General features: G+C 38.7%; 1 protein-coding gene, 1 long non-coding RNA gene and 1 other non-coding gene across 3 annotated transcripts; 1 reads left to right on the forward strand and 2 right to left on the reverse strand.

The window, feature by feature from the left end:
• Positions 1-296: 296 nt before the first annotated feature.
• On the reverse strand, positions 297-659 carry prr15la (proline rich 15 like a). Its single transcript, XM_067615441.1, has one exon. It carries the CDS (start codon positions 657-659, stop codon positions 297-299), a length of 363 nt encoding a protein of 120 aa, XP_067471542.1.
• On the reverse strand, positions 659-7170 carry LOC137168582 (uncharacterized). The gene is made up of 3 exons (XR_010924302.1): positions 6786-7170; positions 6575-6681; positions 659-688 (listed from the first exon to the last, which is right to left on the reverse strand). It is a non-coding gene; the product is annotated as an uncharacterized lncRNA (long non-coding RNA).
• Positions 7171-9365: 2195 nt separating this feature from the next.
• Positions 9366-9438, forward strand: trnav-uac (transfer RNA valine (anticodon UAC)). Its single transcript has one exon. It is a non-coding gene; the product is annotated as a tRNA-Val (tRNA).
• The last annotated feature ends 3251 nt before the right edge of the window (positions 9439-12689 follow it).

A 12689-nucleotide genomic window follows, 5' to 3' on the forward strand; every position in this document is an offset into this window, starting at 1 on the left:
TCAATACTCAACTCAAAAAAGTGTTTCAGCAGATTCTAATTTGCAGTGATCCAGAGCTCCTTATACAGTGACATGGCTGGTTTTGTCTAGCAGTCAGATAATGTTTCCAGTAACAGAAAGGTCGCAGGTTTCTAGTGCCAATTTTCAAATGTATTGTCCTCCTAAGGCTCAGTTTTTCCTAAGTTTGGATTTTATGGCTCCAGAGACTGACAAAGATGGCAGATAGCCGTAAACCCCAAATTTAAAGTGTCCCTTAGAATGCATCAGTGATTGAATGTTGGAGTATTTGTGCCCTGTCACTTCCCAGCCCTCTGGTTCTCATCTCTCATGGCGTCACCTCCAGGAAACATCTCTGGGTTCTCTGCCAGCGTGGCTCTCACTTTCTTCTTCTCTTTAAACCTCCCTGAGTGGGACACCTTGACGTGGCGCCCCTTGCTTGCTGTCGTTTTATCTACGATTCTTTCCAATCGTGCGTCCAGCTGGGGATCATGCACTGTGTCCTCCGGGTGGGCAGCAGCTCCGGTGGCTGTGCTGGACCCGTTCTGGCCAGTGGCAGCGTTGGATACAGACTCTGCTGGGATTTCATACAAAACCTTGGGCTGGGATTTTTTTCTCCTCAGGAAAGTTAGCTTCCACCAACCTGGAGATGGCTCTGCCATAATGGATGAAAGATGGGATGGATGGAGGGCTGAGGAGAGGAAAAAGAGATAAAAAGAAGGTTATGAGAAAAAAGAAAAAGCTGAGTAAAATGGAAAAATAGAGGACTGTTACATTATTGAGATTAACCAAGAATGGGGTAATCTGCAACACAGAGACTGCATGTATGCCTGTGCACCTGTCCCTGCCTTTATGAGTGTCTATCTGTTTGTTATTATGTGTGTATGTGTGTGTGTGTGTTTGTGTGAGCACCTGTCCATCCACCCATGACACTGTTAATATTTCAGTGTAATTCAATAGTCTCCATATGCTGTGGATGCACACATGCTCAGGTTACCGTGTGTGTGTGTGTGTGTGTCAGTGAGTCATATCAAAGTGTGTGTGTGCATGCTAGAAAGACAAAGAAACTTATCAGAGGTCTGGCCAATGAATATGTGATAGTGTGTGTGTGTGGGGGGGGGGGATCACATTTTACTGCCTGTTAATTCAGCTTCTCATGGAATTCCCATCTGAGACATGATGAGCCAGTAAAAGAGACATTTCATCATTTATGTAACTTTCTTATTCAGAGGGATGACAATGGCAGTACAGTGTGACCAAACCTACAGTATGTGAACACCGGAGTATCACACTCATATAATCTGCTGCTATAACAGCCTCCACTCTTCTGGTTTCAGGCTTTCCAGCAGATTTCTGAACCTGGCTGCAGGGATTTGCTCCCAGTAATGTCCAACCCTGATACTGGGTGATAAAATCCTGGCTCACATTCTGTGTTCCAGTTCACCCCAAAAATGTTGGATGGGATTGAAAACAAACTGGGGGAAATAATTTCTTTATGGACCTGGCTTTGTGCATGGTTATGTTGAGACAGGAAGGGGACAAACTGTTGACACAAAGTTGGAAGAATGCTTTTGTCATACCATAGCATATAGTACGCTGTAGCAAAAAGGTCTGCCATATGGTTCTGGCATATTTAATTGATCACCCCTCCTCTTCCTCCAAAAATACACCAGCAACCAGTTACAATAGCCAATGTATTTTTAAAGATGAGAAGAACGTGGATACAAGTGGAATAAAATACCACATGTGCTGTACAATAGCAAGATGTGGCCATTTTAAATCTTTTAACAAAAATACATTATGAGTGACTTTTCCTGCTCATGTTGACTTCAGACAGGCAACTGTGACAAGGATGAGAATGTGCACACTAATTGTTGTGGAGAGATCGCACAAAGATGGTGTGCAGTTTGGCTTGGGGACCATGCTGAATTAGGATTTTGCCCAGAAAGAAATAGTCCCAGTAAGTAACCCCCTGTAAAACCACAACTTGTTGTTTTTAGACTTTAGTTTTGGTACAGAGTAAGCAAATGAGATATAACACATAGGTGCTGGTGGGTTTTTGTAACTTTGGACATAGTCATGCTAGCTGCATTCCCTGCTTCAAGTCTTTATTCTAAGCTAAGATAATCCCTGCTTGAAGTAGCATCATATTTTGTGTCTTCTCATCTACAGTACCAGTGAAAAGTTTGGACACACCTTCCCTTTTACTTGAATGAGACTGGTACTGTAAATCTTGGCAAGAACACAAATAAGTCGAACATAAACCACAAAAAACTTGCGCAGACCAAGAGTACACAAAAGTATGTGCAAAGAGATATCCACATATTTTTGGCTATATAGTGTTAAAGGATGGGTTCACAATTTTTCAAGTCTGTCTTAAAACAATAGTTGGGCACCCATACGTACATTAGAACAGGTTTTCCTTTCTGTTCATACTGGACATTAAGAGATCCCTTCATAATGCTCTTCTAATGTAAGTGATGGAGTACTAAATCCACAGTCCTCATACTGTGTGTGCAAAAATGTATTTGTATGTTTATGTGCTAATATAATACTATGAGGCTTCAAGAGTATATCTTCCAAAGTTAGTCCTTGTAGTACAATATTTTCATTCAAAATTCCCACTTTGGAATGTGGATTTTGTCCCTATCACTTACATTGGAAGCATGTTAGGTAAGGATCTCACCTGACCTTTTAAGACAGGGGTGAACCTACCCTTTAAATGTATGTTTCTTAATAGGCCATTAAGATTATAAGTACCCAACAATACAATAGTCAAAGGTGAAATCACCCCAGTATGGGGTGAAAATAGCATTTAATGTAAATATAGTAGACAAAGGGAAAGAAATGATCCACCAACACTTAAGATGTGACTTCTTATAAAAAGCGGTTTAGTTAACTGATCCTTTATTATGAAAGTTCAGCCTCAGCTGGTATACAAACTGGCTGCAGTTTGGCTTCTTTTTCTGACTCCAGGGCAAGTTTTTTACAGCAGCTGAGCAAACAGAAACTAAACCGCATTGTTTTATTGTTTCTTTTCTTCTCTCTGTATTTCATGAAGACGTGATACACTCAGCTAACTGATTGTTGTTTGGCTCTCTTTGTCTCCTTTTGAGGTAGATTCTATAACACTTTGAAGTGACGGCGAGTATCGACTTCCTTGCCGCCCTAGCTGTGTTTGAATGTCTTTCAGTGGTGCAGTGGGGAGTGTAGGGGAGCCGCCATTTAGTTGCTTGTGGTGCAGAAAAGATACAGAATTGGCAACTGAAAAGAACGTTTTGAGAAATGTTAGTGTTCAGATAGGTGGATGTTGGGAGGTCTAACACTAACACTAACAGATCTGATATGGTGAATTGCTCCCTGCATACTTGCTGGTAACTGATTTCTTTTTAGCCACGGTGGGGATCAAGGATTGGCAGTGTCAGTCAGGTCCAGAATAAAATATCTCAACAGTTACTCATTTTCCTGAAAAACTTTCTTCTAGAACCATGATGAGGTTGACATTTGTGTTTATATTTAAAAGACAGTATAATTACAGATAAAGATGGAATTGTGTTTTGTGCTTATTACCAAATGTTAGCATGCAAACATGCTAAACTAAGATAATGACTATGGTTAACATTTTACATCAGCATGTTGTCATTGTGAGTACATTAGCAACCAGCATGGCTGTAGACTCTATTAACTAGTCATGTTAATATGTTGCTAACTTCGGTCTACCCTAATCAGAGCAACATTACTATTTCCTTTGTCAGTGGCTGTAGCGTCCTCTTCATGGTGCCTCCAGTTGAAACACAGCTGCATTTATGGGTGTGATTATCTTCTGAGAACTGCTAAATGGATAGTTTTAAGTGAAACATAAAACATTTTGTACATCCAATATTTTCCCCAGTAGAGCGCTACTCAAGCCTGACTACAAAAAGAAAAAAAGACTTTTTTGAACTGGATGCATTTTGAATCACTATTGTGTTAAAGCTGTTGCATGAAGGTGAAAGACATTCATTAAACTGAAATATCATTGAAGTTCAGTCATTGTTGTTCATGTTAAGACAATTCCAACCATGGTATTCAAATTCAAATTCCTGTTTTTTTTATAATTTAAAATAAAGAATGACTGTCTAGCAATGATTCAGTGTTCTAATAATACAGTATACTGTGTACAGTAGAGAGACTGAGACAGTTGCGCTTTAAAACCAAAAAACAATACATTTCAATTTCAAAACACACTCTGCAGTCACTGCAAGCACAGTTGTCTGGGTGTATTCACTGTGTTACCAACCACGATATTTACTGTGTGTGTGAGAGAGATAGAGATAGAGATCAAACATGGGAGGGAGTGTTCAAAGGTTGTTATGCCTGGCAGGTAGGAGAGAACTAGAGGTGTTCCAAAGTCTTCATTCATCGACTGAATTAAAATGAAACAGGGCACTCACAAGTTACACATTCAGTGTGTTGCACAACAGCACTTACATGAGAATGGACATAGTGAGGATTAAACACTGCAGTCCCTCTAAACAGCTGACACTTTGTCATCCAAGAAGAACAGATGTTTTATATTTGCAGCCAACAGTTTGGATTCTTCACCAACTCGAAGGTGAATGTGTGCTCGCTTTTATTCAGTGATGAACCAGTGTCAAATTTGCATCTCCCTCCAAACAAAGGTCAGATTTCACAGTTAGATTGCAGAGAGCACCTTCTGAACTGTGAGATGAAGTGTATTGTTTAAAGCCACTCCAGTGAGACTCTAACCTGAAAGCCTGCTGCCATAAAACGTGTATATCCTGCTATAAAATAGCTTTTATATCCATTGTTCAGACTGATTAAATAAAATGGAATTGCTTTTAGAAAAATTAGGTCATGTTAAGTAACAAGACTAAATGCCTGGTACATAGTGACGTCTTGCAGGGCTAGTTGGTGAACTGCATGCTGTAGCTAGTGAACTAACTGCTAACACGCTAGCCAGCTGGGGAATGCTATCACTAGTCAGTCACAATAGGTTCTTTCTATTTTCTCTGTGCTGGGCTGTTTACTCCCCTTCAGCATTTTTTGACAGTATTGCACACCATTTTATTCAATAAACAGATTTATTAAAGAAGGCGTTAGCCTGTTCACTTACTGGTCAGTAAGTTCACACAGTTATGTAAAAGATTTATTTGTAACGTCGACCGAACTGTCTGCAAACCATTTCTATTGAGGAGAAGGCTCTCTCTTCCCTCAAAGGTCAGCAGTGTCAAGGCGGTTTGCTATTGGTCAACAGCACAAATTCTTGAGTCAAAGTTCACCAGATGAACTTAATGTGAAAAATGTCAGTGAATCTACTTTGCCATCTTGAGCAAATTCAGACTTGAAGCTTAAAACGCTGATTAGGTGAAACCCAAATTAAAATCAATACAACTGGTGTAGACAGGTGTACAAATTTAAGCATACATGTTCCTTCAGATACGTGTGCAATGACTGAAAAACATGGCTGAAACGTATTCTGATAGCCTGTTAGTGCCTTACAAGTATGGCTAAAAATGTGAAGTTTGTCCTGAGGGAAAGAGCCAAATTTCATACCAATCTGCCCATGAAGTTTTGATATTTAAAACAGGACATATGTCCTGATGGTGGCACTAGAGGTTAGGATACCACCAAACATCCTCTGGAGACTATGACTATCCCAACTTTATTATCAGATAGAGCATTGATACCAGACACTGACAGTGAACATTGATATCCTGTGAATACTGCGATACTGGGTTGGAATGTACACAGCAAGTTTTATTTCAATTAAACCAGTAGTTGAGACATTTTGCCCTCGATGAAACTGACAGACAGAGAGGACTGTTCAACCAACAACCCAGTTGTCCTGTCACAAATGGACCGAAAACCATGAAATCAATGAAAAATACAATGTAATAAAGTGTGGAGTTAATGCAGCTGGCAAATTCCATATATGAGATAGACTTGGAAGGCTCAGTTTTACAATTGAAGGCAGTTAGGAAAAATTTTTTGAAAATTCATAAAAAGTCCAATAAAAAGGAAGCAGTAGCAAATATTGACACTAGTGAGCCAGGAGAAGAATAAAATCCAGACCAACATGGACTACTACATTGAGAAAACAATAAAATATGTCAACCGGAATAACCGGAGTTCTTGTCATCTTTAGTCTTTCACTGACAATCAACTGAAGCTGGATCAGTTAGAAAAAAATCATTCAATTATATAATATATCAATATATTCAAATCAGGGATTGTAAAATGAATCATGGTAACTGCATGGCCACACACATTTGCCTTAAATGTATTCAAAAATTTATGGAACTCCAGATTCTATGTTTTTGAAAATCTGAGGCTAGATTCATGAAAAGAACAAACATACACCAAAAATTGCATTGATGTGGCCAAAAACAGCCCACAGTTGATTTTCCTCTTGGTGGGTAGTGTGAGGATCAGTACAAATTACTTACAGTTGTTCCCCAGTGCTTCCTTAAATATGACTAAGTAAATATTTTTGATAATAATTCAATAATTTAAAGGTTTTGAAGGTTGACATGTATGTGGTTCATATTGATGTGTAATGCTATTGTAGACTCACCTGTTTGAAACGGATGTGGAGCCAGCTGTTGTCTCCTTCCAGCTGTGGTGAGTCCTGCAGGTTTTTAGGATCAAATTCCAGCTTCTTGTTGAACTCCCGAATTTAGCCTTTAGTAACAAAAATTATTTGTGAAATTGCATACTGTACATGGGGCCAGTTAATAATAAGCTGTCTCAGTGAAGTGGTAGGAAAACTGAAACTGAAGTCTCACCTGACAGTTTGTACATGCTGTTTCTTCACAGAGAAGAGCCCATAATCCATTTTCTTCATTTACAACTACACTAAAACTAGAAGGGGACGTGCAGTTACGTCTGGCACTTTCAGAGCACTGTGAAGAAAACACGTTTAAAGGAGAATCAAGCCTGAAAATGGTAGATCGCTTGGTCTAATCCTCCCTGTTGTAGGGTTTAGATGGCTCTCCTGAAGGTGGCAATAGCAAGTCACAGAAAACACTAAAAATGAGAGCTAAGATGAGTTGTTGTTAGTCCACAATGCAGTTATCATGCCTCTGGTTTGTAATTTACCCTGGTACATTCTTACATCTCCATATTTCCTCCTTTCCTGTCCACGTTCACTCTTCTGTCAGTCTCTTCCTTGGTGCTGAGTTACAGGTGCTGTCGTTGGCCCCTCCCACTGACACACACACATACACACACACACACACACACACACACACACACACACACACACACACACACAAACACACACACACACACTAACCTTACTATACTAGTGAGGACCTTGGCTGAAGTCACAATATTGACTACAAGTCACTTCCTAAACTTAAACTGACCTTCACCTTCACCCCTGACCTAAACCCAGACTTAATTCTAGTCTTGGCAAACTGTTCAGTGCAGCTTCATGCAAATTGTATCAGGTTGCATATAAAACTCTGTGTGTCATCAAACCCACTCTGGACAAATAATGATCCAAACCTGTTAATAGTTTTAATTCAGTGAGTTAACACACACTTTGAAAACTTGATTACAATCAAAACGAGGTACTTTTGATCATTTGAACAGCCATGTAAACACATTAACCAGGTTATCTTACTTATTAAGGTTAATAATGTTTAAGTCAGAGCAAGCATAACTAAAGCATAACAGAGCAGATTATATCAATCTTTCAAGGCACTCTTACACTCAATGTACAGTATGCACCTAAGTTTTATTTCTTACTGTGTTTTGATTCTATCATGCAAAGCAGCATATTTACAGTAGAGAGACTTAATTTCCTGAAGGAAGTTCTTTTTGCAGTTCATCACTGAATTTGGTAAAGTGTTAAATGTGGTTAGTAGAGGTGTCACTAGGTGGTTGTTGGGGGCTGGTGTTTGGGGTGTTACTATCAGAAGTAGTGCAACATTTTTATAGAGCCAAACTTTGTGGGTTGGGGTGGATGGATGAGTGGGTGAACAAAGTGTGCAACATTGACTCAGGGGCCCAAAGCTTGTTTCTTTTTCTCACCTACAGTCAAGAAAGGTGTCTCAACCATCACCACAGCACTTTCAGAAACCATGAACTTCCCCATAACCCTAGCCATGTTGTTTTTGTGCTTAAACCTAACCAAACCTTAACCATAGTGGTGCCAGATCAGGGAATTGTCATATGACAATTTTGCAATGGTAATTTGAACCAGTTTGTAAAGGTACTGACCTGCCAAAATGGGCGCAAGATCAGAAAATGTTAATGAGAGCAATAAGAAACAATGCTCATTAGATGTTAAGTTTGGAGGATTTTTATGTGGCTAATGGTGGTAGAGAAACAGGAGTCAGTTTTGGGATGATAAAAAAAACAGCTTTAATTTTTCCACACTGCTCTGTAAAAACAAACATTAACGAAGCTACGACATTACCAAGTAATACAGTAGTAATACAGTTTTTGATTTTTAATAAATTTGCGAAAACTTCTAAAAACATTTTCACTTTGTCATTAAAAATTATTGAGTTTGTGATTGATGGGCAAAAATGGCAATTATATCCATTTAAAATGAAATCTGCAACACAAAGTGTGAAAAAAGTGAATGGGGTCTGAATACTTTCTGAATCCACTGTATATATGCTGTATCGACTTTTCTAGCTTGTAGGTTTTTCCAAATGTAGAGCAGTTAGTGTGCATGCACATCTAGTGATTGACCGGTACTCCTGTGGGGCTGAAAATAAGTTACTATCACAATAACTTACTGTAAACCCAGTCCTCCTCTTAATTCTTAAACTTGAAGCTTAGCTAAACCTTCACCCTTTACTGCTATTAATTTATCTCATGAGCTAATAAAACGAGAAAAATTTCAGGTATTTGTTTTCATTGGAGAAAACATGGGTTCCACGTGGGATTTTTCAGCTGTAAACGAATCACTATCCTCTCTACAGTATGTATTCATATCTGCTGTGCCTGTTTCAGGAAGTAGGACAACTGTTAATAAGTAACCAAGTTATAATCTTCAGCATGGTTACAGACGCTAGCAACACACACACACACACACTCACACACATTACCCGCCTGCATACAGACTATGGCTTCATATCTTCAAATCTGGGATGTGTTTGCTCTCTCCTGCTTTTATCTTTTTATTTCTGCCCTTGTTCATACACAACACACAATCCACAGAAAGTGCCTGTGTGGTCATTTGTATTTATCTTCATGTCATACAGGTAAATGCTGAACCGAATAAAACAATCTTAAAACCATGCTTTTGAATTTTGTTTTATTTCTTGTTTTCTTCAAGAAACTGTATTACAGGTTTTAAAATCAAAAACCTTTTCAATCCAATTCCCAGTATACCATCATTTTGCGCAGGTTCCATAGTGTAGCGGTTATCATGTCTGCTTTACACGCAGAAGGTCCTGGGTTCAAACCCCAGTGGAACCATCACTTTAGGGCAGATCTGGAACAAATATGTAATAGGTCTGAACAAAACTGAACTCTGTGCTCTTACATCAGTGAGAGTTAATCATGAAATGTGGAGGGCAGCCAGGCTGCAACTTTATAATAAGAGATGATTTGCGAATTAGTGTATCTTCAACCAGAGAGTAGGAACTAATACAAGAAATCACCTGATGTCAGAAAGCTGCTGACTCTTGGCCCTGCATGGCATGTGATGTCCTGTCACTGCTCTAAAGGCTAATTTCTTTGAAGTTCTTGTGAGGTTGTGTAGAAGCCTGCTGTTTAATTGCCATGGCAAAATTTGAAGTTTGATATCAACTATTTATGTTGATGTTTGGATTGCAGCCCTGTCTGTGGTGAGGGAAGTACTCAGACCTTTTACCTAAACCTCCACTTTTGGGCAGCCAAAACAAGTTGTGAACACAACACTGACATATCATCACCTTTAAGTTGTCTTGTTTTCTTAGCAAACAGTTACTCATTTCCACATCCAGCAGTTACGGAGCAACATTATCATTCATTTGAAATCGTGTTTCTGTCCACCTGGTGAATGTAAGTCCAATATTCACTCTCTTTTAGATCTGTTTTTGCTCTCTACCAACTCCTGGGGGAAATATCTAGCTCTTTTGCTGCTAAATGCTCCACTATGTTCACCAGCTAGTCTACAGCTAACTGTGTCTGTTTGCTGTTTCTTGCTGAGCAGGTAGCGTACATTGGGTTTTTAGCTTTTTCTCTGAAAACAGCTGCTGCTGCTGAAAACCACACTGTGAGAGCGCTGAGAGTGAACCAAAACAGTAAAGTTGCAGCCAGACAGCTAAACAATGAGCTGAAACTTGCTATAAAGCTCTGTAAAGCTGAAGGGAGCTGCAGAGTTGCTAATAATTCTCTGTAGGTTCATCACTACAAGCGATACCTCTGATATTACACATTGTCATTTGATACATTAAACTATGCAACTGTGGAAAAAATACAAGTAAAAGTCCTGCATTCAAAATGTTACATTAGTATAAATATTATGAGGAAAATGTTGCTCAAATATCAAAAATAAACTCATTATGCGGCAGGATGGCTCCTGTCAGTATTAATGGCAGTATATATATGGATTATTATTATTACTGATGCATTAATATGTGAGCAGCTCCAAAGATCCCAGGTAAACTGTGGTAATATGCACCACTAAAGCACAATCTGGATTATGACATCTGTATGCAGATGACACCATTGTGTACACACATGCAAAAACATCTGAGTTAGCTGCTGCACACATTGGCTTGATCAATCATGTCTGAGTATAAATATAAACAAGACAAAGGGTATGTTTTTCTCTAAGACTATGGTACAACCTCCTAATGCTGATATTTTCATCAAAGGTGAAAAAACTGACATAGTTATTGATTTTAAGTATCTTGGGGTGACACTGGATCCAAATTTGAACTTTAAGAAACAGGTTAAAAAAAACGGTTAAAACCATAAAGTACAACTTAGCAAATTTTAGACATATTAGAAACTGTCTCTCTTTGGACGCAGCCAAGATATTTATGCATGCTATGATTCTTTCCCATATGTCTTATTGCATCACATGTTGGGGGGTGGAGAAACAGCCATAAGACCTCTTGAGTCCTTATATAAACAAACTCTTAAAACTCTGGACAAAAAGTCAATGCATTTCCATCACTGTAGGGTACTGGAGAAATACAATTTACTGAGCTTTGAGAATTTTAGATTATTCTCAAATTTGTGCCTTGTTTATAAAATTTTAAACAGTTTGGCCCATCCTCCACTATGTGACTTTGTGTACACTCGCTCAGTAAGTTCTATTAGATCCTCCAGAATATCATCTATACAAGATTGTACCATACCATTTCGTTGCACTGCATTTGGGCAGTCAGCTTTCTCTGTGAAAGCCACAACTCAGTGGAATGCCCTACCCAATGCTATTAAGAACTGTAGTTCAATCAATACATTCAAGGCCAAATGAAAAAATCTGCTAAAGACTAATCAGCTGTGTGACCATTGAGTCTAAACTCCATCTATGGTCTTGATTTAAATTTGACAACTTCTAATTGTCATTGTGGGTGTGATGTGCTGTGTGCTGTGTGTAGTTTTGTATTTTGTATGGTGTGTTCTGTGTGTGTGTGTGTGTTTTGTTTTTTGTTTTTTGTTTATTTGTACTGTTTCTTGTTGTGCTGTTGTATGTTTTTTGTTGGGGACTACAGATGCAAACTAGCTTCAAGCTAACTCTGGTGCAGTGCATCTTCAATGTTTCAAACTGCACACTGTCCCAGTCAATAAATAAATCAATCAACTAATGATAGGGCTTTAAAGTGGCTCCAGCATGATAACCTTGAAGAGGGGCTCTGTGTCAAAAATGTTTCAATACTTTCTATATTTTAGTAATTAATATGCTTACATGATGCATATTCCTACACAGGACACAAGTTTGCAATTTCGCAAAAGGTGGGTTTCTATTCACCACCAAATTGACAAAGACCAAAGCAAAAGTTAATTATAACTAAACTGAGGCCCTAAAATAGGTCAACAAAACAGAACTGAACTCGAAATACAGTAAATGGAACTGCAACAGAACAGAAGAGGACTGCCATCACATGCAACAGCTGTGAGGAGCACTGTGAAACTTGAAATAAGTAATACCAGATTAATGAATATGTAATTTTGACAATTTAAATGAAAAATATGTCTCTTTAGAGTCCTGCAACTTTATGATAGTGCAATACTAAATCAACAGAGTACCTTTTTGAAGCTCAGCTACTCCTTTAAAACTCATATTCAGTCTCAGCTGGAGGCTTTTACCTGCAACAAAAAGCTGATGAACATGCTGATAGAAAAATGTGTCAGTTTCTGTCAGTGGTGACTCATGCAAATCAGGAACAATAGCACTGCTGTGATCCTAATCCACATGTTCTCATCTCTTTATCCAGACCTCTCCGGCGGCCATTAAACTGTTTTTCATGAGAGAGAGAATAGGCTGCTCTGTGCTCTTTTGTGTTTGATTTCCTGTATTAAAATAAGGCAGACAGCAGTGGCACAGCAAAGGATTCACAGATATCCCCACAAAGGAGCACGCAATCACAGATAAGGTTTCACTCATACTGATCACAGCAGATATTATTAAGAACAGGGAATCTCAGATATGTTGAAATAATTACACCTACCATCATATAACCACACAGTTTATCAGTAGGAGAAGAAGAAAAAGAAGGAGGATGAAACTGTTT

Source organism: Thunnus thynnus, chromosome 17 (genome assembly GCF_963924715.1).
Source record: "Thunnus thynnus chromosome 17, fThuThy2.1, whole genome shotgun sequence".
NCBI lineage: Eukaryota > Metazoa > Chordata > Actinopteri > Scombriformes > Scombridae > Thunnus > Thunnus thynnus.

Bases quoted from the DNA above. Each gene is read 5' to 3' on its own strand.
- prr15la (XM_067615441.1), bottom strand. From the start codon at position 659: ATGGCAGAGCCATCTCCAGGTTGGTGGAAGCTAACTTTCCTGAGGAGA.